General features: G+C 37.7%; 1 protein-coding gene across 2 annotated transcripts in view; it reads right to left on the reverse strand.

Annotated features, from left to right (window-relative positions):
- TNRC6C (trinucleotide repeat containing adaptor 6C) overlaps nt 1–20,885 on the reverse strand; it is a 136,532-nt gene that overhangs the window by 47,037 nt on the left and 68,610 nt on the right. Inside the window, exons 6-10 of one of the 2 annotated variants that reach the window (XM_081319515.1) lie at nt 14,415–14,552; nt 9,670–12,252; nt 5,446–5,655; nt 5,000–5,169; nt 2,962–3,042 (exon numbers count right to left, since the gene is read on the reverse strand). In XM_081319515.1, coding sequence (XP_081175641.1) covers nt 2,962–3,042; nt 5,000–5,169; nt 5,446–5,655; nt 9,670–12,252; nt 14,415–14,552 — 3,182 coding nt within the window. The remainder of the gene's footprint in view (nt 1–2,961; nt 3,043–4,999; nt 5,170–5,445; nt 5,656–9,669; nt 12,253–14,414; nt 14,553–20,885) is intronic. The other variant, XM_081319514.1, reaches the window with a different exon arrangement.

The following is a 20,885-nucleotide window of genomic DNA, read 5'->3' on the forward strand; positions in this document are numbered from 1 at the left end:
TTAGTGCAGCGTTTCAAATAATGAACTTCAATCCAATAAACAAAATTCCTTGGAAAATCGTATCTAATCATTGTTTATTTAAAAATGTAATTATACAAAATCAAAAGCTTTTTTTGACCCTAAAGATACCAGTACAACACAGTCCATTCTATAGAGGAGAGTATTTGTAATTCAGGGTTGAAATGAATGGTTTTTGATACTCTCTGAGCTTGGTTCTTTTCCTGCAGTCTTAGGTACATCCAATAAATCAATAAATATAATTTTTACTAAACAATTACATTTTTAATAAACTGTGATTGTACATGGCCATAAAATTTGCAAATACATTGTACCATTCCACTGAAAAAACCACCTGGGCCAGGACTTTTACTGTTTTGCAACAATTGTATAGAAATATGTAATAGAGACAGAGGCACTTTCAGAAGTTAAATCTATAACGTATCCTTATCAAAATCAAGAATATTTTTAAAGCAGACACTACTGGGATATTTCAAAAATGGACCAAAGAACTAGAAAGAGCCAAAATGCCCTTTCAATGGCTTAGTATTCTTATAAATATTAAAATGGTATCAACAGATTTGAAATTAAAGCTAATTCATAAAAAAGCATATTTACAATAAATGAGAACATCCCAAAGAATATACTCAAAAACATCAGATTTTCTTCTTGAAGATGTAAAAAAAAATTAAGGGTTCATTGAACATATGATACTTTCTTGAAATAGTATTTTAATGCACATAAGTAGATTTATGGGGAAACCTTTAAATGTTAAAGAAGTTAATGTGATGTTGAATTATTCATCAAAGCTTTGAAATTATACTATCTATAAGAAATTATGACTGTACAGTGCATGTGGGACGTCTAAGAATAATAATGAGAAAGTGAGATTATTCCAGATGTTAGATTAGCTTTTAGAAATGTGCAACTTATCTGTTCTAGAAAAGGTAATTTTTTCCACCAAAGGATGAGGCAGTATGTTCTTCTTTGGCACAGATTTTATATTTTAAATAATATTTTCCATCTGATTGTACTATAGCTTTACATAATATTTTATAATATTTTCAGTAAATTGGTGACTGTAAGTTTAATATATAGACCTTTTTCATTCGTTTACTTTTTAACTTTAAGGATTGCTTGGTTTAAGTTTGCTGTTGTGGTGTTTCTTGGTATTCTATCTGCATCTTGCACGCTTTAAAAAAATAATACTAATAATAAAAAGACAAAAAGATCATATGCAATAAAAATAGCAAAATCTTGCAACTATAAATACTAGACTACCAATAAAAAATCCAAGCTGCGTACCACGCCCTACCTAGCATAATTTACTTCAAATAATCTGCAGAACAATGGGTTTAACCAGATTTCTCCATACATCCATTTTACTCCATACATCCAAGTGCTTTGACTTTTTTTCTATTTATCTCTCCTTCACTTCTTTTTTCATTCAAGCTTTTGGCAAAGGAGAGTGAAACTGCTCACTTTATCATTCTTGCCAACTTTGATCTTTTATTGATTTTACTGTAATTTCTTTGATTGTTGTGGCAGCATACAAGTTTAATAGACCAGAGTAGGCATTTTTATCCATCTATAGAGTCTTTCCCAAGCACCTGGGATAGGGAAATGTTTGATAGTATGAAAGGTCCTGTCACAGGATGTAAGCCGTTCCAAGCAAAGCTATCCTTTGCAACTGATTGCTGGTGATTTTGTCAATGCTGATGGTATTGAAGTGGTGCATCTGATGTTTTAGGAATGCATCCAATCCCTTCTTCCTCTTTCACAAATTTGGGATAGAATACCTTGGTACTCTGGGCAAGATTTTTAAACTTAATTTCAATTTACTCAATTTGCTAATACAGGCAGCCCCCAAGTTAAGAATGAGTTTGATTCCTAAGTCTCTCATTCACTTGTATTTGTATCTAAGTCGAAACTCGTACTTACAATGGGCTGCCCATTATTACAAATGGTGGATGGCATTCACCTTCCTCAAGCCAATGAATGGCTGAAGCTGCGCAATGTTTTAAAGAACTGTTGAAAGCAGGCTGTATATTAAAAATGCACATCTTCAGTAGTTTATAAAAATATTGTGAAGATTCAGCGGTTCGTTGGCTTGAGAAAGGACAGTGCGGCTCCAGTTTTAGTAATAGGCAGCTAATATATATTAGCATTGGACATCCTGAAGGATATTTTTGAACAATGGAACCAGAAGCTAATTTTATCTGTGTCTAAGAGGACAAGGATTATCTGACTTGATTGTGACTATTTTGAAAGTGGATTTAAAAATGACAGACTGGAAGAATGACATGGGAAAAAATGTTACACTGGACATACAAAAGAAGTTGCAAAACTAATAAATCTTTTGTTTCGTAACAAGTTACTAATTTACATTAAGACCTCCTCAGGCATTCTACAACTGATAACAAAAAATATCCTCAGGGGTCTTTACTCTGATTTTTAAATACCGGTATCTTTTGAAAGTAAAATACAATTCTCGGAGATTGATAGGGTTTACTTTTGTAAAAGGAAACTGATTCTTAACAAGCCACTATCTTCTACGTGTTAAACAATTTTACCTTTAACCAGCTTTCTGCCAATTTTCCCAGAATGAAAATTAAGAGCCTCTAATCCCAGACATCTACAAGATTTATTGCTTTCATAAAAATGACAAAAGCAGCACTGTGACCCAATCTCAGTGTCCTTCAATATGTACAACAGGGCTTCATTTGGACAAAAGGGACAGAGCTTGTTTCACACTGGTTTCAACTTTTGAAGTTATCCCCTTTCTGTCCCCCACTCCATGCTATTGCCTCTAATCTCCTAGATCTGCTCTGTATCTTTCTCAAAACTTATCAGCTACATTTCTGTCGTCTCACCTAGAGTCTGATCTTGATGACATGTTATGTATTGCTTAGAAGAGAATCAATTTCATGTTTAAGAGTATGTTGCAATTTGAATACAACTTACTGGGAAGCCCATGTCTGTAAGCTGTTTTATCAGACGATTCATGATCCAGGCCTCATCTTGCTTACTAGATGTCTTCATGCCCTAGGAAAATGAAAAGAAGTAAGAAAACCAAATTCTAAAAATATGTACTTAGAAAAAGCCTATTGCATTTAATGAACTTTACTCTAGCACTGTTCTTATGCAGCTTGCAAATCTGGACAACTAATAGATGGCAGCAAAGAAAATGGTGAGCTTTTTGTAACCCTAACAGTAGCCCTGCCTCATTTCCTCCTAAGTAGATACAGGATTGCAACCTAAATATTTATATTTCCCTTAAATTTTCACTAGGGCCAAGTTTGAATATAGTTTCTATAGTATAATATTTTGAATATGAAATAGTTTCGACCTGGCAGTAAATAGAAACGGCAGTGATTTTTGCGTCTACCACCAGGTTCCTCTCTTCTGCTGTTACGGATCAGGAAAAAAAAAGATTAAAGTATATGCTTTTTTATTAATCTGAGCAACCTATCACATGAGGTTAACAATTTTTGGAGACTTATAGGTATTAATATAAACTTTAAGGTCTTAGTAAACTGTAATTAATGAACAAATGCAGTAAATTACAGTTTGATCCCAATTTCAAATTAACCAGCATTGGAAATTCCTCAGTTAGACATATGGGGGAAATGTTTCTTTAAAGATGAAGGCAGATACTTCTTATTGGTGTTAAATGGAAAAGTGGAAAACTGAATTTGCATTAAGCAAGGCATGCTGCATTTTGTGCATCTGACAATATGTTTTGAGCTTTGTATTTTAGTGCTTTAAATTCATTTTATTCATTTAATGTATTTAGTTATTCTGAAGCAATATACAAAACTACAGAATAAAAATTAAAGTATAACAACATTACAAAATTAATACAAAAACAATAGAAATTGGAGGAAATGGAAAAGGAAAATAATGTTGCATGGATATTTCTTTGTGGGGGGGGATTGTAGTATTCTATGCTTAGATTGTTATTTTGCTTTATTCACTGTAAGCCACTAAGAGTTGATTGATTAAGGTGGGGCATAAACCTTATCGTAAATGCAAATACATACATAATCTATGAACTAAATAAATTACAGCCTCCCGCCCCCCAAATCATCTTAGTAAGTCTATCAGTGTCCTATATTGCTTCACAAGATCAAGATTTCAGTGAACACCTAAAATGTGTTTGTATATATGTTAATTCAAGAATCAGAATACTGAAATTAGTAATATTTCTGGAATAATCTTCCCATAGGTTTAACTGATTCGTATTTTGTTAGGTTTATGAGCCACGCCAATCACAAACAATTCTCCTCCATATATCAAGATGTGATATAACAGTGAGGCTTCCTTGAGAGGTAAATGATAATTTCAATATTTATATTCATCCAAATGGGCAAACTAAACCCACAACAGATACGGCCTGCAGTAATGGCAAATGTTCCTATTAAAGATATAAAGCAGAATGTATCCAGCAAGATTCCGGCTATTATCTATAAAGCCCCTAATAGCCTGGGTCCTTGCTAGCGTTGGGGTCTTCTGCTCCAGGTAGAATCTGCCCATCAAGAAGGCAGGAGTCAAAAGAGCATGCTGTAGAGCCTTCTCTCTTGAAGTGTAAGTGAGGTATGGGACTTTGACCTTTTCAGCTGTACCACCCTCACTCTGGAACTCTTGTCTGCTGAGATGTGGCGATAGGCAACTGTTCAGTAGTCTAATTCTTTTGTATTGATGTGATTGTTGTAATGTGATTTTAATAAAAGCTTATGGTTCTACAGAATATATGCTGCTTAGAATTAGTTTTGTTAAGTATATCTGCTTTGGAATACCAGGCCCATACAACAACAGTAACAACAACAACAACAAAAACAACAACCCTGGAAACAATGGCTATTGCTCTTCTATAGAATAATAAAATATGGTGGTCCATAACAATAATCATTGAGTTATTCAATAAAGAAAGCAGTATCATTGCTTGAATCATTTGACTATTAAGTTGTTGACACTTGTAACCCAGCTGTTTCAGTCCTACCTTCTGAAGTCCTTTCTTAGGGGCATTCCCCCAGGAGCTACAAGAGGAATTGCTCTCTTGTGAAGCAGTATTATTCCACATATCTCCTTCTTCATCTTCCCACTGACTTGTACTGAGATTTACTTCATCTCCACCACTGCCCCAGCCTTCTTGCATAGAAGATTTAGAAGCTATGGGGGGGAAAAAAGGAAGATTTAAGTAAGCTTTCCTAGTCTCTTTAAATCTTGCCTTCTCTAATCATAGCAACACCATATTTTACTTTACTGGTATAAAATTGGAGAGCCTGCAGATGAATCAACAAAAACAACAGCAACTCTAAATGCCGACACATCTTTCATCTTCCACAGCATAAAGGAATACCTATTTAAACTGAAAAAGAATGTAAAAGCAGGAGTATTTTTTTTCTTCCACCTTAGCCAAGCCAATCAATAAGCAACAGACTTTACCTGGTTTGCACAGTGCTGGGGCAGCAGCTGGTGCGCTCACTCTTCCATATGGCCCTGCTGACTCAGCAGAGTTATCTCCCCACCCTGTACCACTGCTAGGGGGCTTCCCCCAGGCAGAAGTGCCATTATCAACTGCAGCAGAAGGGGAGGAAGGTTCTCCCCATGAAGCTTCAGGCTTTGCATGGACAGCAGGCATCTCTCCCCAACCTGCTGAAATCAGAAATTTAAAAAAAAATGTGGTAAGCAAAACAGAGAATCAAGTGTGAATATGACTTGTTTAATCATTTTATTTAAAAATTATGGACAACATGAAACAAGCTCAGACAAAGTTTAGTCACCTAAGATTTGCTTTTCTTAAAGGAAGATTCAAGAATCACTGCATTACAATAAGAACCCTTTGCTAAATCTTTTCCCATTCAAATATGCTCACAATTTACTAAGTTATAAAAATTATAACTTTTATAACTTATAACTTATAAAAAAATATTAAGCTTCCATAATAAACAAAAGCATCTGTTCATTCATTTGGATGACTGAAATCACAAACATTTTCCAATCCACTCAAAGTAAAACTCTAAAATTCCACCCCGAGAAAAACAGTGCTGGCTTCATCCATAACTTTTAAAAGGGCTTTTAAAATACACTTTTTCTCTCTGATTTTTAATAAAAATGGTTTTTCTATGCTATGTGCTACTCTTAGACATTTGATGTAAATTTTAAAACTATTAAGTTTAACACACATTTCTATATATTATTTATTTGTATAATAACTTTATTATTTTTTATAAATAACTACATATCTAACGCTCTTCTCCTCCTATTTTCCCCACAGCAACAACCCATGTTTCATATATCATGAAACAATAATTTTTAACCCATAAACTGTCTATTTTGAATAAGCCAGTCTGATAAGTTTTTTTTAAGGAAGCATGTTTAATTTTATTACTATTTTGGTAGAGAATTCAAACATCTTGTAGTCAAATATATAAGAAGGCAAGTTATTTCTACAGAATGAAATCTTTTCAGTAGTGTACATCCCAAAATTAGGGTAGTGGAAGGAGTTATGCCCAAATCTCTGTTTATCCATCAGTTAGAAACATTTGGACAAGTCCTCATCCAAGAATAAAGGAATGAGTTTAGAAGCTTATCACAAGGATAATAGGGTCTGTCTAGCACTTTGTACATTAAAACTGGTGTGGAATGCTAAAACAATCACAAGAAACCCCAGAAACAAACAATTTTGTGTGTGTGTGTGTGTGTGTGTGTGTGTGTGTGTGTATACACACACACATACATATACATACACACACACACACATACAGTATATATATATATGGATTTGAGGTTGCTCCTTACAAGACTTGATTTATTATTTAATCATATCCTGCCATAATTACATTACCATTCAGGAAATTAAGTACAATTAAATATTATGAAGGAAGCCACTAGAGAGATAGTGAATACTAGGTAAATAGACAAACTTCAAGGAAATAAAATAGTACAAGTCTGATAAAATAAATTATAACTCACAGGTTACTTTGCCAAATAAGGAGCTATAATGTGGAACTTTCACTTTACAGAAGGAAAAAATATGAAATGTATTAAGCTACAGATTGATGGCTCAGGAATTCTGGGAGTTGAAGTCCACGAGTCATAAAAGAGCCAAGGTTGCCTACCCCTGAACTAGACAGTGGATTAGGGAAAGTGACAGAGTACTGCTCCTGCTCGTCAAAATTGCTTTTGTTGTGGTGGCAAGTAGTGCCCTCATAGGGTACTTTAATCGCTTTAGGTGTCTTTCCTTAGACCAAGACAGGGTAAATATAGTGCCCATTTTGACATAATGGCGGCACATATTACTCTAGGATTGCTGAACAATGAAGGGCTGCTGAGGCTACATCAAAGGCTGTCTGATTTTACAAATCTTTGGAGGAATAAGAGATTATCTGCATGAAGCACCGAAGAGTCTTCAGCTTCAGATGTAGCTATAAAAAGAAGCCTACAGAAATGAGTGGGGATAGCTATAATGAAATTTTGGGGAGGGGGTTGCCCATGAGGAAAAGGGTTGTCCTGCAGCACCCAGTGATTTTCATAACAGGAGATAATCTAAGAATGTTTATCACTTTGACTTCTACATCTTCTGTATTTTATATACTAGCTCGATTAATATTTTATTTCTCTGTATGTTTATCAGAAACACATTTTTGCTTTTTTTTTTTACTACACACTGGTGTTGTACATATGTTATTTGCCTCTGAGCTACCCAATAAATGTGAATCTTGATCAATTCATGGAGATTGCAATAAGCAAAATACATATTATTAAAAAAAAACCTTTGTAATCCATCAGCCAAAGCGATTGGCAGAAAAGGTTCCTTCTGCTGCCCTTACAGGCCTGGAAGTATTGTTTGTGGTGAGGGAATATTTGGATAAATGTATGCAGTTGTCCTAATCTGCTCTCAACTACTTAAACCACAGGTCTGCAACCCGCGGCTCCGGAGCCGCATGCGGCTCTTTCAGCCGTCTCCTGTGGCTCCCAGTCCTTTGCCATGTGCAGTCCAAAAAAAAAAGGTGGGACTAAAAAAGTTCAACCAATCAATTCAAATATGCAGGGTAGGTGCATATCTCGCCTTGGCTCCACTCTTCAGTCAAACCCTGTTCTGCGCATGAGTGCATGTACGCACATGCGCACACATTTTTTGCGGCTCCCAGTTTTTCCTTTTATGAGGGAACCGTTTCCGAGTGGCTCTTTCACTGTTTCAGGTTGCTGGCCCCTTACTTAAACATATATGCAGCTTATTGGCTTGATCCTTATTCCTTTGATTAAACTATTTATTTGCTTACTTAATATGATTTATATTCACTTTTCTGCAGATATTCCACAGACACATTTCTATTTTATTCCAAACTATTAGGTATTTCATACAATTACAAAAATAAAAACTGAAAATTCTCCTCCTCAAGCTTGAGCCGTTTATTCCAAGCAGAGTACAATACTGCAGCTGCCTATACTCCAGTTCCACTTGAGTAAGTTAACAGATATTTAAAACTGAAAAGCAATTGGAAGAAGCAGTGGCTATCATATCTAATCAAAACATATTTAATCATTCCTAGAGATATGGCGCCTGATATGTATGAGAAATGGGTAATTCCTATTTAAAATGGACGAAATGGAAAACTGTTTTCTTTAAATATTTGTGCTAATCTCCTCTGCTTCAAACGAAACACAGAAAATGGCACAAATACATTTCAGCTAAAACTAAATAACAAAGAGTTTTAAGTATGAGCTGAATTCTTCCTGTAGGGGGCTAAAAAGCTAAAACCTGGAGAGAAGAAGGATTTGGAAGTTTTCAGACATTTCATTATGATGTTATCAATGGTGGTTTTTTTTGCTGCTATTGTTTATTTAATATAAGTGCTTTCCAATATTACCATGTAAAAATGTCCTTATAAAAGCTAATGAGTTTAAAAAGTTGACTCCAATAATTAAGCAGATTTTAGGCTAACAATAACTGAAGAAATATTTCCTTGGGGGGGAAAAAACCCACACAGATGTAGTACCTGATTGCACTACCAGATGCAGACTAAACAAGAAACAAGTCATGCGAGAAAACAGAATAACACAAGTTATGAAGAGCAGTTTAGGATCAGTTATGTGAAGTGCTGATGGACTATTATGGTCATATGAAGTGCTAACCAGTTACACTGAACTGTCAATCTATGGCCCTAAACACATTTATTTGGTTATATGCATTCTGAAGACAGGACGTTACTAGTGTCTCTACCCAATATGATTTCTTTGTACTTTTCTACTTTTTCTTAGAACAAGGAATTTGTGATGCTTTTTTTTTTAATGACAGTGTTCCACAGATTCATTTTGTTGGACATTATTTCATTTTCTTTACAATCCTGCTGATCGTTTAAATCTATGTAACATTGCTTTCCTAATTCCGGCGACAATCCAAAACACACTTACCTGAAATTAAGCTTTACTCAATTTATTATTTTATTTCAAGCAGCTATGGGTAGAAGTATATTGTCAGCCTTTCATACCTGCTCAATTTTTGCACTTTGGATGAAAGATAAATCAGTTTCATGCAAGCAACATATTGGCAATCACATTTATATCTTGTATTTTCATCTTAAATATTAACATATATTTAAGGCTGAGTACATAAGTTAACAAATATTACTACTTCATGCTAAAAAATCAAAATATGTATCCTACCTGGGCCAAGCAGAGGGGACCGGTTTGACTGGGCACTTGACTGGTGCGGTGGCTGAGGTTCAGCCATGTTTGCGTTGATAGTGGTGGTAGTGGTGGTAGCTGTGGTACTGCTCTGGATTACAGGATTGTTTCTGTCCCACATATTTACAGTCTTGTTGTTATTGTAATTTGGATCACCCCAAGCTGAGGTACCATCATCTATCTCCATCTTGCGCCGAATGGAGGGTGGAGAAGGCTCTTCCCACCCAGTTGCTTCACTGTTATCTTTCTGTTTGGCTGGGAGTGGTCCACCCACCCATCCTGATCCAGTCTGTTTAACAGAAGCAGCTCCTCCCCAATTACTCACATTGTTGTCCTGGGATTTAGAAGCCCAATTTTGTTGCGGACCAGATTTTAAAGATTCCCCCCAGCTTGTACCTGTATTAACTTTGCTATTTGTGCCATTTCCCCATCCACTGGTCCCAGAACGTGTAGTGTCATTCCAACCAGACCCTGATCTGTTGTCAGCATCCCATCCAGAACCATTCTTTTTCCCATCTCCCAAGTGTCCAGGGATAGATGAGGAATCAACCCAATCTCCACCACTTGAAGTCCAGCCTGGATTTGATTTCTGTCCCTCTCCCCAGTTTTGAGATTTGGGTTTCTGAGGTTCCCCCCAGGTAGGCGACTTGTCCTCCTGATTTGTGGTCCCACTCCAAGTGTGGCCACTTTTGGCAGCAGCAGCATTATTGACAGCAGTTGAATTTGTTAGCTCTCCCCATCCCCCAGGGCCGTTTGGCGCTTTGTTATTGTTATCACCCCAACCTGTATTAGTTGGAACAGATGCAGGTGGAGAGCTTACCCACCCAGATACTGAAGAGGTATTTGTACTGTTCATGATGGACCCATCATTCTTGCCCCCTGCATTTGAAGGCTGAGTAGCTGCACAACCCCAGGCCTCAGTTCCATTGTCGTTCTTTCGTTCAGACCTTGGAGACTCTTCAAATTCCCAGGCAGTGTTTTGTTTTACAGGTGTCTGTCCCCATCCAGTGTTGGAAAGAACCCTTGGGTCAAGGTCATTCCTTGGCAGTTGGACTTGTCCTTGGTCTATTATTCCCTTGTCTCTTCTTCGACACTCTCCAGGACCTTCTCTTCCAGTACTGCCTTCATTTTGACTTCCATTGCTATCATTACTTCCTTCACAACCTGTGTTGCCAGTTGCTGCAGCTTTGGCCCAAGAGTTTATTTGATCATTGCCCTGCTGCATGGCAGGATTCTGGTTGGTAACACTAGAGCTATCCCACCCTGTTGATCCTTTTCCACTGATGTCATTACTGGAATGCTGGTTTGGGGGTTTGCTCCATTCACCATTAATACCATTGCTAGCGCTGCGGTTTGAATGTCCCCAAGCACCAGAATGCATACTACCAACGCTATTGTTGCCATTGCCCCTGCCCCATGCTAAGACTCCAGGACTGGCAGGATCCCACGCACTTGTTCCATTCCCTTCCTTTTGCACAGCATTGCTGGATCCATTTTGCTTAGCACTTAATGCTGAGTTCACAGTGTCTCCATTCCCCTGACTGAACCCAGAATTGCTGTTTCCTGTGGCAGGATTATTTGGGGATATCCCCCACACTGAATTACCCATTCCTTCACCACCACCCCCACTGACTTGAGAAACTGATGTCCCATTAGCACCAGGAAGGCTTTGCAAATGGGGTGGGATGATGGCCCCCATGCCAACAGCCATGCCCCAGTTTGGCAGTCCATTTGTCTGCATTGCATTGATAGGGTTTGGTGAAGAGTTCATGGGGTTAGTGTTATTTGGTCCATCAGTGTTAAGGTTCTGAGGTTGTACGCTGAAAGACACATTCTGAGAAGTGGACGTTTGTGGTTCTGTGCTCTCTTGTGGCAACAGGTTTCCCCAAGCACCTAAGGTGCCTGCTGGGTTCCCATTCTGGTTGCCCATGTTCTGACCTATGGCACTGACTGGACTGCAAATACTGGAAGGGTTGCCTGCTCCCACAGTTCCCTCATGTCCAAGTACAGGCCAGGCAGCTGGATTGGCATTGGGGTTAAGGTTAAGATTAATGCCAGCATTTGAGTTGGAAGCACCCCAGCAATTCTGACTTCTACCATCTCCAATCATGTTGTCCATCTTTCCATCCCCACCACTGGCAGAGCAGTGAGCTAAGCCAGAGTTAGAATTGGTGGCAACACCCCACACTCTGGTGGAGTTTCCATTACCATTTGCTCCCCCAGCTCCAAGGGCACTCTGGTTAGAAGTGCTTTGGATGAGTGCTCCATTGGTGCCATTATTGCCATTGGGTTTCTTTGTATGTCCAGTGAAGTTGCCTTGAGCACTCCCTGTAGCCATGCTACTATTCTCAGAGCCACAGTTGGAGGCAGAGTCAGTGTCTGTAGTACATTCTGAGGCAGACTCAGTCTCAGTCTCAGTTCCTGTAATGGAAGGCCACGCTTCCTTGTCAGTCCTGTCTATTATCACTTTATCCCAGCCGCAACTGGGTTCACTTCGGAAAGTGGGCTGCTGTCCCCAGTGAGTATTCTCATAGTTGTCTCCCAATCCACTGTGGCCAAGGTCTGTAAAATCAAATATTATGCAAATTAATCTGCTGACAATGACCAAATATACAAGTATGGCTTATAACAATATTTCCACACACATTTCCAATCCCAAAGCCTGTTTTCATATCTGAAAAACAAAACAAAAACAAAGCCTACATGATGGCATAAAAGATATGTTTTAGAAAGGTGAAGTATAGATTTTTCTATATATTAAAATATAGTCTTCCATGGTACAATAATATACTAAAAATTCCAAGCTATGATAAAGTAACTTCTCTATACTAATACATCCAGGTTTTAGATACATTCAATACTTAAGATACCTCTTATAAGACTCAACTAGTAAAACCAACTTTCTTAACCTATACTGTGGGGCACTCAAGCTCATATAATTTTCTATAATTCACAAAAGTTAAAAGTAAATTATATTAGTTTTTTATCAAATGATTTTAATATTTCAACAGATTTACAAAGACAATCAATTCTTATAAGACTGTATAATATGCCTTAAATCTTAGAAAACCTATTGTTGTATCAAAGATATTTAGGATTTGAACTTAGAAGCAATAGGCCTAATAGATCCAAACATTACAATGATATTACTTTCAAGATCTTTTAAACACTAAAATTAAAAAGATAGAAGAATTAGTTGTTTAACTGAAAATTAAGACTTGGATGTAATGCTTAGTATTTCATGCCTTTAAATGACACTGCAATGTGGGCAGAAAGGTCAATATAATCTTGACCCATGAAGAAAAAAAAGGGCAAGCGGTCCTCTTACTTATGTCTTAATCTAGCAAAGCATAATGCTAGCTTTTGAGACTAGGAAAAGCAAAGAAACTAGAGTAGCAGTTTGAACTACTTGCAAAGAGGTTCAGGGGAGGCTGTTCTTGTACATATAGAAGACATTTTAAATATTAATAAATTAGCTACTTCTAATAACATTTTTTTCTGCAATGTAAATTACTATTAAGTGTAAATTACATTTTCTGTAGTTGTCAGAGATTAGTTGGGATTTTGAGGAAAAATCTCAAACCAAGAGGAAAAAAACTGATATTTAAGCTTCAATGAACAACTGGTAATTTTTAATTTTTTTAAAAAATAACTTGAATCTTCTGCGGATGAAGTGATAAAAACTATATCTACATTATGATTCATTAAAATAAAAACTTAGCAATACAATATTCTTTATACTGAACAATTAAGAATGTTTTTAACAGTTAAACTCAACATTTTGTTTCTTATTTATTTAAAAGACCAGTTAAGGCATTTTACAAGGCAATATTCTAAGTATATAAATTAGATAAATAAATTAAGTTTCTACAGCAGAATAAAAACAAAACTTAGGTATCATAATATGGATATACAGGATGAAGACAAAAAAGGTTTTTTAAAATACACAAAGGGTCTCTTTTAGTCTGTAAAAGTTTGTTTATTATTAAGAGGCTCCCCCTGATTTCTATAGCACGTATAACCTGAGAGTCAAATACTTTTTTGAAAGTGTTAGAAATCTATAAGAATCTGGGTTGGTTTTTTAAATAATAATAGATGAAGTATTTATCTCTGTGTTCTGAATTTTGCAACTATAAACATTTAGGTGGAAATTGCATGTTCATCCAACAAGAAGTACTGTATGAAAGCTTATATTCCAAGACTGTGCCAGAAATACTAATGCAGATAGGAAAGAGTTAAGGGATAGCCCAAAATAAAACAGCTTCATTTACAGACAGAATCCAATACTAAGCCACACAAGTGGAAAAACCTAATTTTCTTTTCTTTTCTTTTTTTCCTTTTGCTACGGTATGAAACGAAGTATGCTCCCTCTGAACCTTTAATGCATTCAGGAAAAGAGCTGAGCAGCATAAAAGAGAACATTCTTCATTATTAGATAATGAGTATTCTGTGAAATACTAACACTCCAAAACCAAACAGCAGTAGATAACAACAAATAATAACTTCATTTTTCTGCCCAGCGCAGCATATCTATAGCAAGCAGCTCTTTCTCTGAGGACGCCATTTTATCAAACCTGAAAAGCAGCCAAAAGCTTAGGACGCTGTGCTGCTGCTGCCTCTAAAACATTATGTAATAAATTGATTTAACAGAAGCAGATGCTATTTGCCCCCCTCCCTTTTTTTCCCTCTTGTTGATCTAAAGGGGCCAATGAGTAATAAAATACCTGACGAAAGGTGACGCCCAACCATCCTAGAAGACGCTACATTGTGTACAGAGCTGCCTCTCCTTCTGCATCTAGGTTCGCCTGGACTCTCAGCTTCAATATGTCTGCTGTGTTGAGAGTGAGCCTCATCCTGTAGAGCTGCCAAGAAAACCGCTCACTGCAAGTGTGCACCCAGACAACCTGCAGGCTTGCTCAGGCCTTAGCTCTGCTAGCCTTGGAAATGCTCTTTCTATACAGGCAAACTCTTCTACTTCCTCCCCCCTCCCTCCAGCATATAGCCCCCTTAACTCTGGGTAAGACATCAACAGATGAGGATTTAAAAGCTTGATTATCTAATTGCAGCTGACATTAAACCAGTCTTGCTTCCTCCTTAAATTCTTTCAACTGTCACAGAACATTTTCAGTTCGAAACCTAGCCACAATTAGCACGGTGGCTGCTTTTCTTCTGGTTTTGAAAGTCAGCCAAAAGAACAGCCGCATATTGCTGATTGGCTACATGCAAACACATTCCTGCCTCCTTCGTATTTCCACCCTCCTCTTCCCATCCTTAAAAAGAAGAAGACGGGGCCGTACACTTGGCAAACAAGCACTAGTAATGACATTGGAGGGGAAACCTGACAGAAAACCAGGTAATCCCCCAGAGCCTTTAATTGTTTCTCTGCTTTTATCAAGAATGTAGAAAGTGTGCAAGTGCATCAAAACCCACAGCTTTAGTCTGTGAGCATGTGGAATTGTAACTACATGCCTCGGAATGACAAGACAAACGGCAGCGCTTTTTCCCTTCAATATTTCCATCTGTTCTACCACGGAGGCGGAAAGATCTGTTTTCTAGTTAAGGCTTTTTAATTTTGTTTCTCATCTTTTTACTAAACACCGGGTAATTTTTATGTGAACGATGATGCCAACATCTGATCCAAAACATAACATTTTCAGACTAATAAGATGCAGAAAAATAATCACTGTTACCTTATTGACTTGGAAGGAAGCAGCCCCCTCCGCTTAAGATCAGAAAAAAGAAAAAAAACCCTTTTTATGTCATTCGTATCTCACTAAGCGCATGTAGGTAGCTGCATGTTTAACTTTCTGCAAACCTAGCTATATTTTTTCCCCTTGTTTATGGATCAAATTATCATTACTATTACAAGTTAGCAGAATAGTTAGAGATACTTTTAAAACTATGCAAAACATTTTTGTTAAAAGACAGAAGTGCAACTGAACAAGATTTCAATAGTTAAAATTGCAAACATTAACAGTAATAATTATTCTGCATAATGTAACAAAACTAAAAATATTCCAAAATTTGCAAGCTATATACATTTGAGCAACCTTTGTACATAGGATGGATAATCATCTAATAAGAGATATTATGTATCATATCTCTGGCTATATAGATAGTCTTAATTGAACAAGCACCTGTTCGGTAAATATTCAAACTTAAGGGTTCACTGAATGATTGGTAATGATGGCTCCTTGCAGTTATGGTCTTCGCAGTGTCCATAAAGCCACATAATTGCAATCCAGACACTTGTCAATTACTTTGCAGCATCTCACTGCCATGCAAGCACCATTTACGACCTTTGTTGCCTTGCTCCAACAATGGGGAAGCCAGCAGGATATTGCAAATGGCAGCCATGTGACATCACACTTATTGGTGGTGAAGGATTCACTTATCAACAGCAACTGGAAAAGCCAGAATTGCTGTTGCTAAGCAGCGAAATCACGTGACATTCCTTTTTATGATTATGTTGCTTAGCGATGCAAAGTCTGATCGCAATTACCATCATTAAGCAAGTACTACAAGTATAGCTCAATCATGAATTTTGTCAGTAGTTACACAGCTTTTTCTTGGTACCAAAGATTCATGGATATGGTTTTCGTATTTCATTCAGACCTTTTTATTACTTCATTTTTTAAAATTTCTGCATTCTACATTTCATGCATTTGAACCCAGAGAGTATATATAATTCAGTATGTTTCCTTCAGTGGGGTAAAATAAGTACATTAGGGAAATCCATGTAGAAACCACAGAAAAATTCCAATAAAAAGATAAACAAATATTAAATAGTATTAAAGTATTTATGCTGTCAATTCCAATAAATAAATAAATAAATAAATAAATAAATAAATAAATAAATAAATAAATAAATTCCAGTAAGCTGACTTTGTAATAATGCCGCTGGGGTGGTGGTGAAAGCCCTAATAAGCAGGCATATACATAGAATGAAGGCTATTGCTAAGCTTGTAAGCCGCCCTGAGTCTTCGGAGAAGGGCGGGATATAAATGGAATTAAAAAAAAAATAAAAAAAAAATAAAGCAAAGGATGACAAGGCAAATATCTTATTGTCAAGTCAATTTAATTCTGTGTATTAAACAAACATTTGACTTCCCTTCCATTTACAAAAGTTTCCCATGTTAAGTTTTTGTTGGCAGCAATGCTTAGGAGGATGTAAGAATATCTTTCACACCATATTTATTCCTGGATTCTTATTTCTAGAGTGAATTGTACAGTACAATTGTTGTTGGTTGGGTATTTTTGAAAATGAAGCTAAAAATATATTTTAAATACTAACCATGTTATTTCAATTATTTAAACCATTGGGGAGAGGAGAGATGAGCTATGATCTATATCTAGCCACTGCTGGAAGAATCCCAAGCACCTGTATACAATTTTCTGAAAATTTCTTTTGGATTATCTAAATGCTTGCATTACATTGCCCCAGAGTATCAGATCTTTATATGGGCCTTGCTTTAACATAAAGGCATTTTGAAAGAATGTTGGCAATTATTTTACTTATTTCATAAAGACATGAAATGCACTATTTATATGTTTATTTGTAAGATCAATTAACTGTCCCAAAGTATTTTATATAGCTGTCTGTCTCAGTGTGACTATGGGCAGTTTAAAGAGTTCAAAACACATGTGCAAAATACAACAATAACAACCTCCAAAAAAACTGCCCCATACTGAAGCACATTTAAAATAATCAAAAACTATTCAAACCTTTAAAAAACCCATAACCAGTGAGTGATAAAGTCATGTGATAAAGAGATCTATGGTGGAATGTGAAAGGTACCAACTCTTCAGACCAACAAATTTCATGAAAAGGCATAAATTTCTGTGAGCTATAACTCACATCATCAGATGCTGTATAGTGGTGGAAGGCTAATCAAAACAGTATTTTTCATAAAATTTGTTGGTTGGAAAAATGTCACTAGAATTCAGTTTTATCACATGAGGTACTTAATAATATCACATAATGATAACAATCATATCATAAAAATCAAATATTCTGAAACCAATGATTGTATACAATTAACCTTCAAAGATCCTCCGAAAGAAATTATTCTTCAGAGCATCATAAAAACAGTGGCCATCTTTTCCACAGGAGGGAACTCCTCTCAGAGAAGAATACAGACAAACAAACAAACAAACAACCTGGAGCAGAGATATATAGCTAGGCCTCATTAATGTATCTGGGTGAAAAAGGACTCATGCCCTTAATTTCTGTAACAGATTGTATCCAGTGGCGTAGCGTGGGGGGTGCAGGGGGGGGCGGCCGCACCGGGCGCAACATCTGGGGGGGCGCCCATTAAGCTCGCCGGAGGGGGACGATTCTGCTTCACCGAGGGTCGGAGGAGCGAGCGAGTGGGCGGAGCATAGAAAGCAACCGCATTCGCTGCGCCCAGCTAGAGCGGGATCCCGTCCTCTCGCGGCTGCGGATCGCCTCCTTTCTCGGGTGGGGGTGGGGAGGCTTGGCGGCGTCTCACCTCCCTCTCTTTCTCCCTCTCTCCTCCGCTTGGCTCTCAACCTGCAAGCCCGCCCCCCCCCGACCCAGCTCCCGTCCCCGTCTCCTCCTTTCCCGGAGGTAAAGGTAACAACTGCAGCCGCCGCACCTGCGGCTGCTTGCTGCTCCTCCTCCTCCTCCTTCTCCTCCTCCTCCTGCCGTATTGACTCTCTGTGGCCACTCGGTTCCCCCTGCAGGAGGCGATCAGGACGCCCCCCCGACACACGTCGCCAGCAGCGAGAGTTTCCAGCCAGTCCGGTGAATCTTTGGGGCGAGGTGCCAAAGAGAAGGAGGCGGCTTGGCTTGGATAAGCAGCGTCTGGGCAGAAAATAGGTCAGGCGCCACAGCAAGTATGAACTCCTGGGGTTCAGCCTAAGCAGGCAAAGCTGCAGGGTGGGTTGGTTGGCTTTTCCGGCTTGGAATAACCTTGGGAAGCTGAGGCATTGTAAATTGGAAGTCATTGTTTGTTGCCTAACATGTTGGGTCACCCCACACCACATACTAAGCCATAAACCGTGGTTGGTATCCAGGGTTTAGGACAAGATGGAGAAAACTAGCCAATTGTGGGATCATAAATCTTGATGAAGCCCATCATCGCTCCATGTGATGTATGCACTCAATCTACAAACGTAGTCCAAGCCTATTCACATCTGTTGTAAGGTCATTCTCTCGTGGGGTTTATCTTGACATCCACTAAGAGTGGAACAAACATGCCCCATTAACCATTTTCAACGCCATGTCCTCTCTTTGTCTCATCCTAAATCACAGCTGAGGCACCTTAAAGTTGCCTTGTTTCAGTTTTAAACTAGCATTTTCCCTCTTCTCCAGAGACCCTTTTTTGCCTTGAACCTAACTCAAGGGTAGGCAACCTTGGCTCTTTTATGACTCATGGACTTCAACTCCCAGAATTCCTGAGCTAGTGGAAGAGACTCGAGTGCTAAAATCCACGGGTTAGGGGGCGCAAATTACTTGCCTTGCCTCGGGTGCTGACAACCCACGCTACGCCACTGATTGTATCACCTTTAAATGTAATAACTGCAACCAAACACTTCCTGTACTTGGTTATCAATCTTTCACACTCCTCTATAGTAACTACTTCCTATAACTTTGACAATTTTCTAGCATGACAAACTCCTCATTTTAAGCCAGCCAAAATATTTCTTTAGAATTTAGATCTGAACATTGACTTGGCCATTCCAATTATTATTCTTTTTCATCCATTTTCTTGTCAACTTAATATATTTGAGAACTTTCTCTTGCTCGTGTACTTCAATAGATGGCTTAAGGGAAGAACAGATTCTTTTTTGTAACCTTATGTGGAGAAAAAATATTACGTTTGTTTGTACTTGTGATGAAAATTGGAAGCCACTTAATTATTATTAAATATATTATTTACATTTAATAGTAGTAACTGTGAGAGGGATCTCAGAGTCCTAGTAGACAATCACTTAAATATGAGCCAGCAGTGTGCTGCAGCTGCCAAAAAAGCCAACAGGGTGCTAGGCTGCATTAACAGAGGGATAGAATCAAGATCAAGTGAAGGACTAATACCACTTTACAATGCCTTGGTAAGGCCACACTTGGAATACTGCATCCAGTTTTGGTCACCACGATGTAAAAAAGATGTCGAGACTCTAGAAAGAGTACAGAGAAGAGCAACAAAGATGATCGGGGGACTGGAAGCTAAAACATATAAGGAACGGCTGCTGGAATTGGGTATGTCTAGTTTAATGAAGAGAAGGGTGAGGGGTGACATGATAGCAGTGTTCCAATATCTCAGGGGCTGCCACAAAGAAGAGGGAGTCAAGCTATTCTCCAAAGCACCTGAAAGCAGGACAAGAAGCAACGGATGGAAACTAGTCAAGGAGAGAAGCAACCTAGAACTAAGGAGAAATTTCCTGACAGTTAGAACAATTAACTAGTGGAACAACCTGCCTCCAGAAGTGGTGAATGCTCCAACACTGTAAGTTTTTAAAAAGAGACTGGACAGCCATTTGTCTGAAATGGTATAGGGTTTCCTGCCTGAGCAGGGGGTTGGGCTAGATGACCTTCAAGGTCCCTTCCAACCACCACCTCCTCCTCCTCCTCCTCCTCCTCCTCCTCCTCCTCCTCCTCCTCCTCCTCCTCCTCCTTCTTCTCCTATTCGTTCCTCTTTGTTCTTTTCTTTCTTTTTTCTTAATTTTGCACTTTCTGTTCTTCCTTTATTTTTCTTTTTGAGTTTAGTTTCCAATGTTTTTTACTGCTATTAAAATTTTCAATAAAATTATATTTTAAGGAAGATATTTATATTCAGTAGACTAGGACCCATGTAGTAATGGCAGGAACCAAAATTGTGACATTTTGGTAGGATAGGCTAGCACAAATCAGCCCTGCTTATTTAATTAAATAGTTGTACATATGGTCCCAGTTATTTTCTTAATTGAATTTATTGAACTGCTGGAGAGGAGGTGGAAATCAATGTTTCCCATTAGTATATCACATTTTATGAAATAAAAGAAACAAGCATCTAATGACTGGTGGTATTTGTTCAACCAAATACTGCATCATTAAGACAAGCTTTGATAACATTCAGCATTAGACATATCGAAAAATGCAGAAAATCCTAACTGGAAAAATATATATGCCTCCTACTTTTCCAAGTCTGTATATATATATATATCTTAAAATCTAAAATATATTTTTATTT

This window comes from Vipera berus (genome assembly GCF_964194415.1).
Source record: "Vipera berus genome assembly, chromosome: 2".
In the NCBI taxonomy this organism is placed as follows: Eukaryota; Metazoa; Chordata; class Lepidosauria; order Squamata; family Viperidae; genus Vipera; species Vipera berus.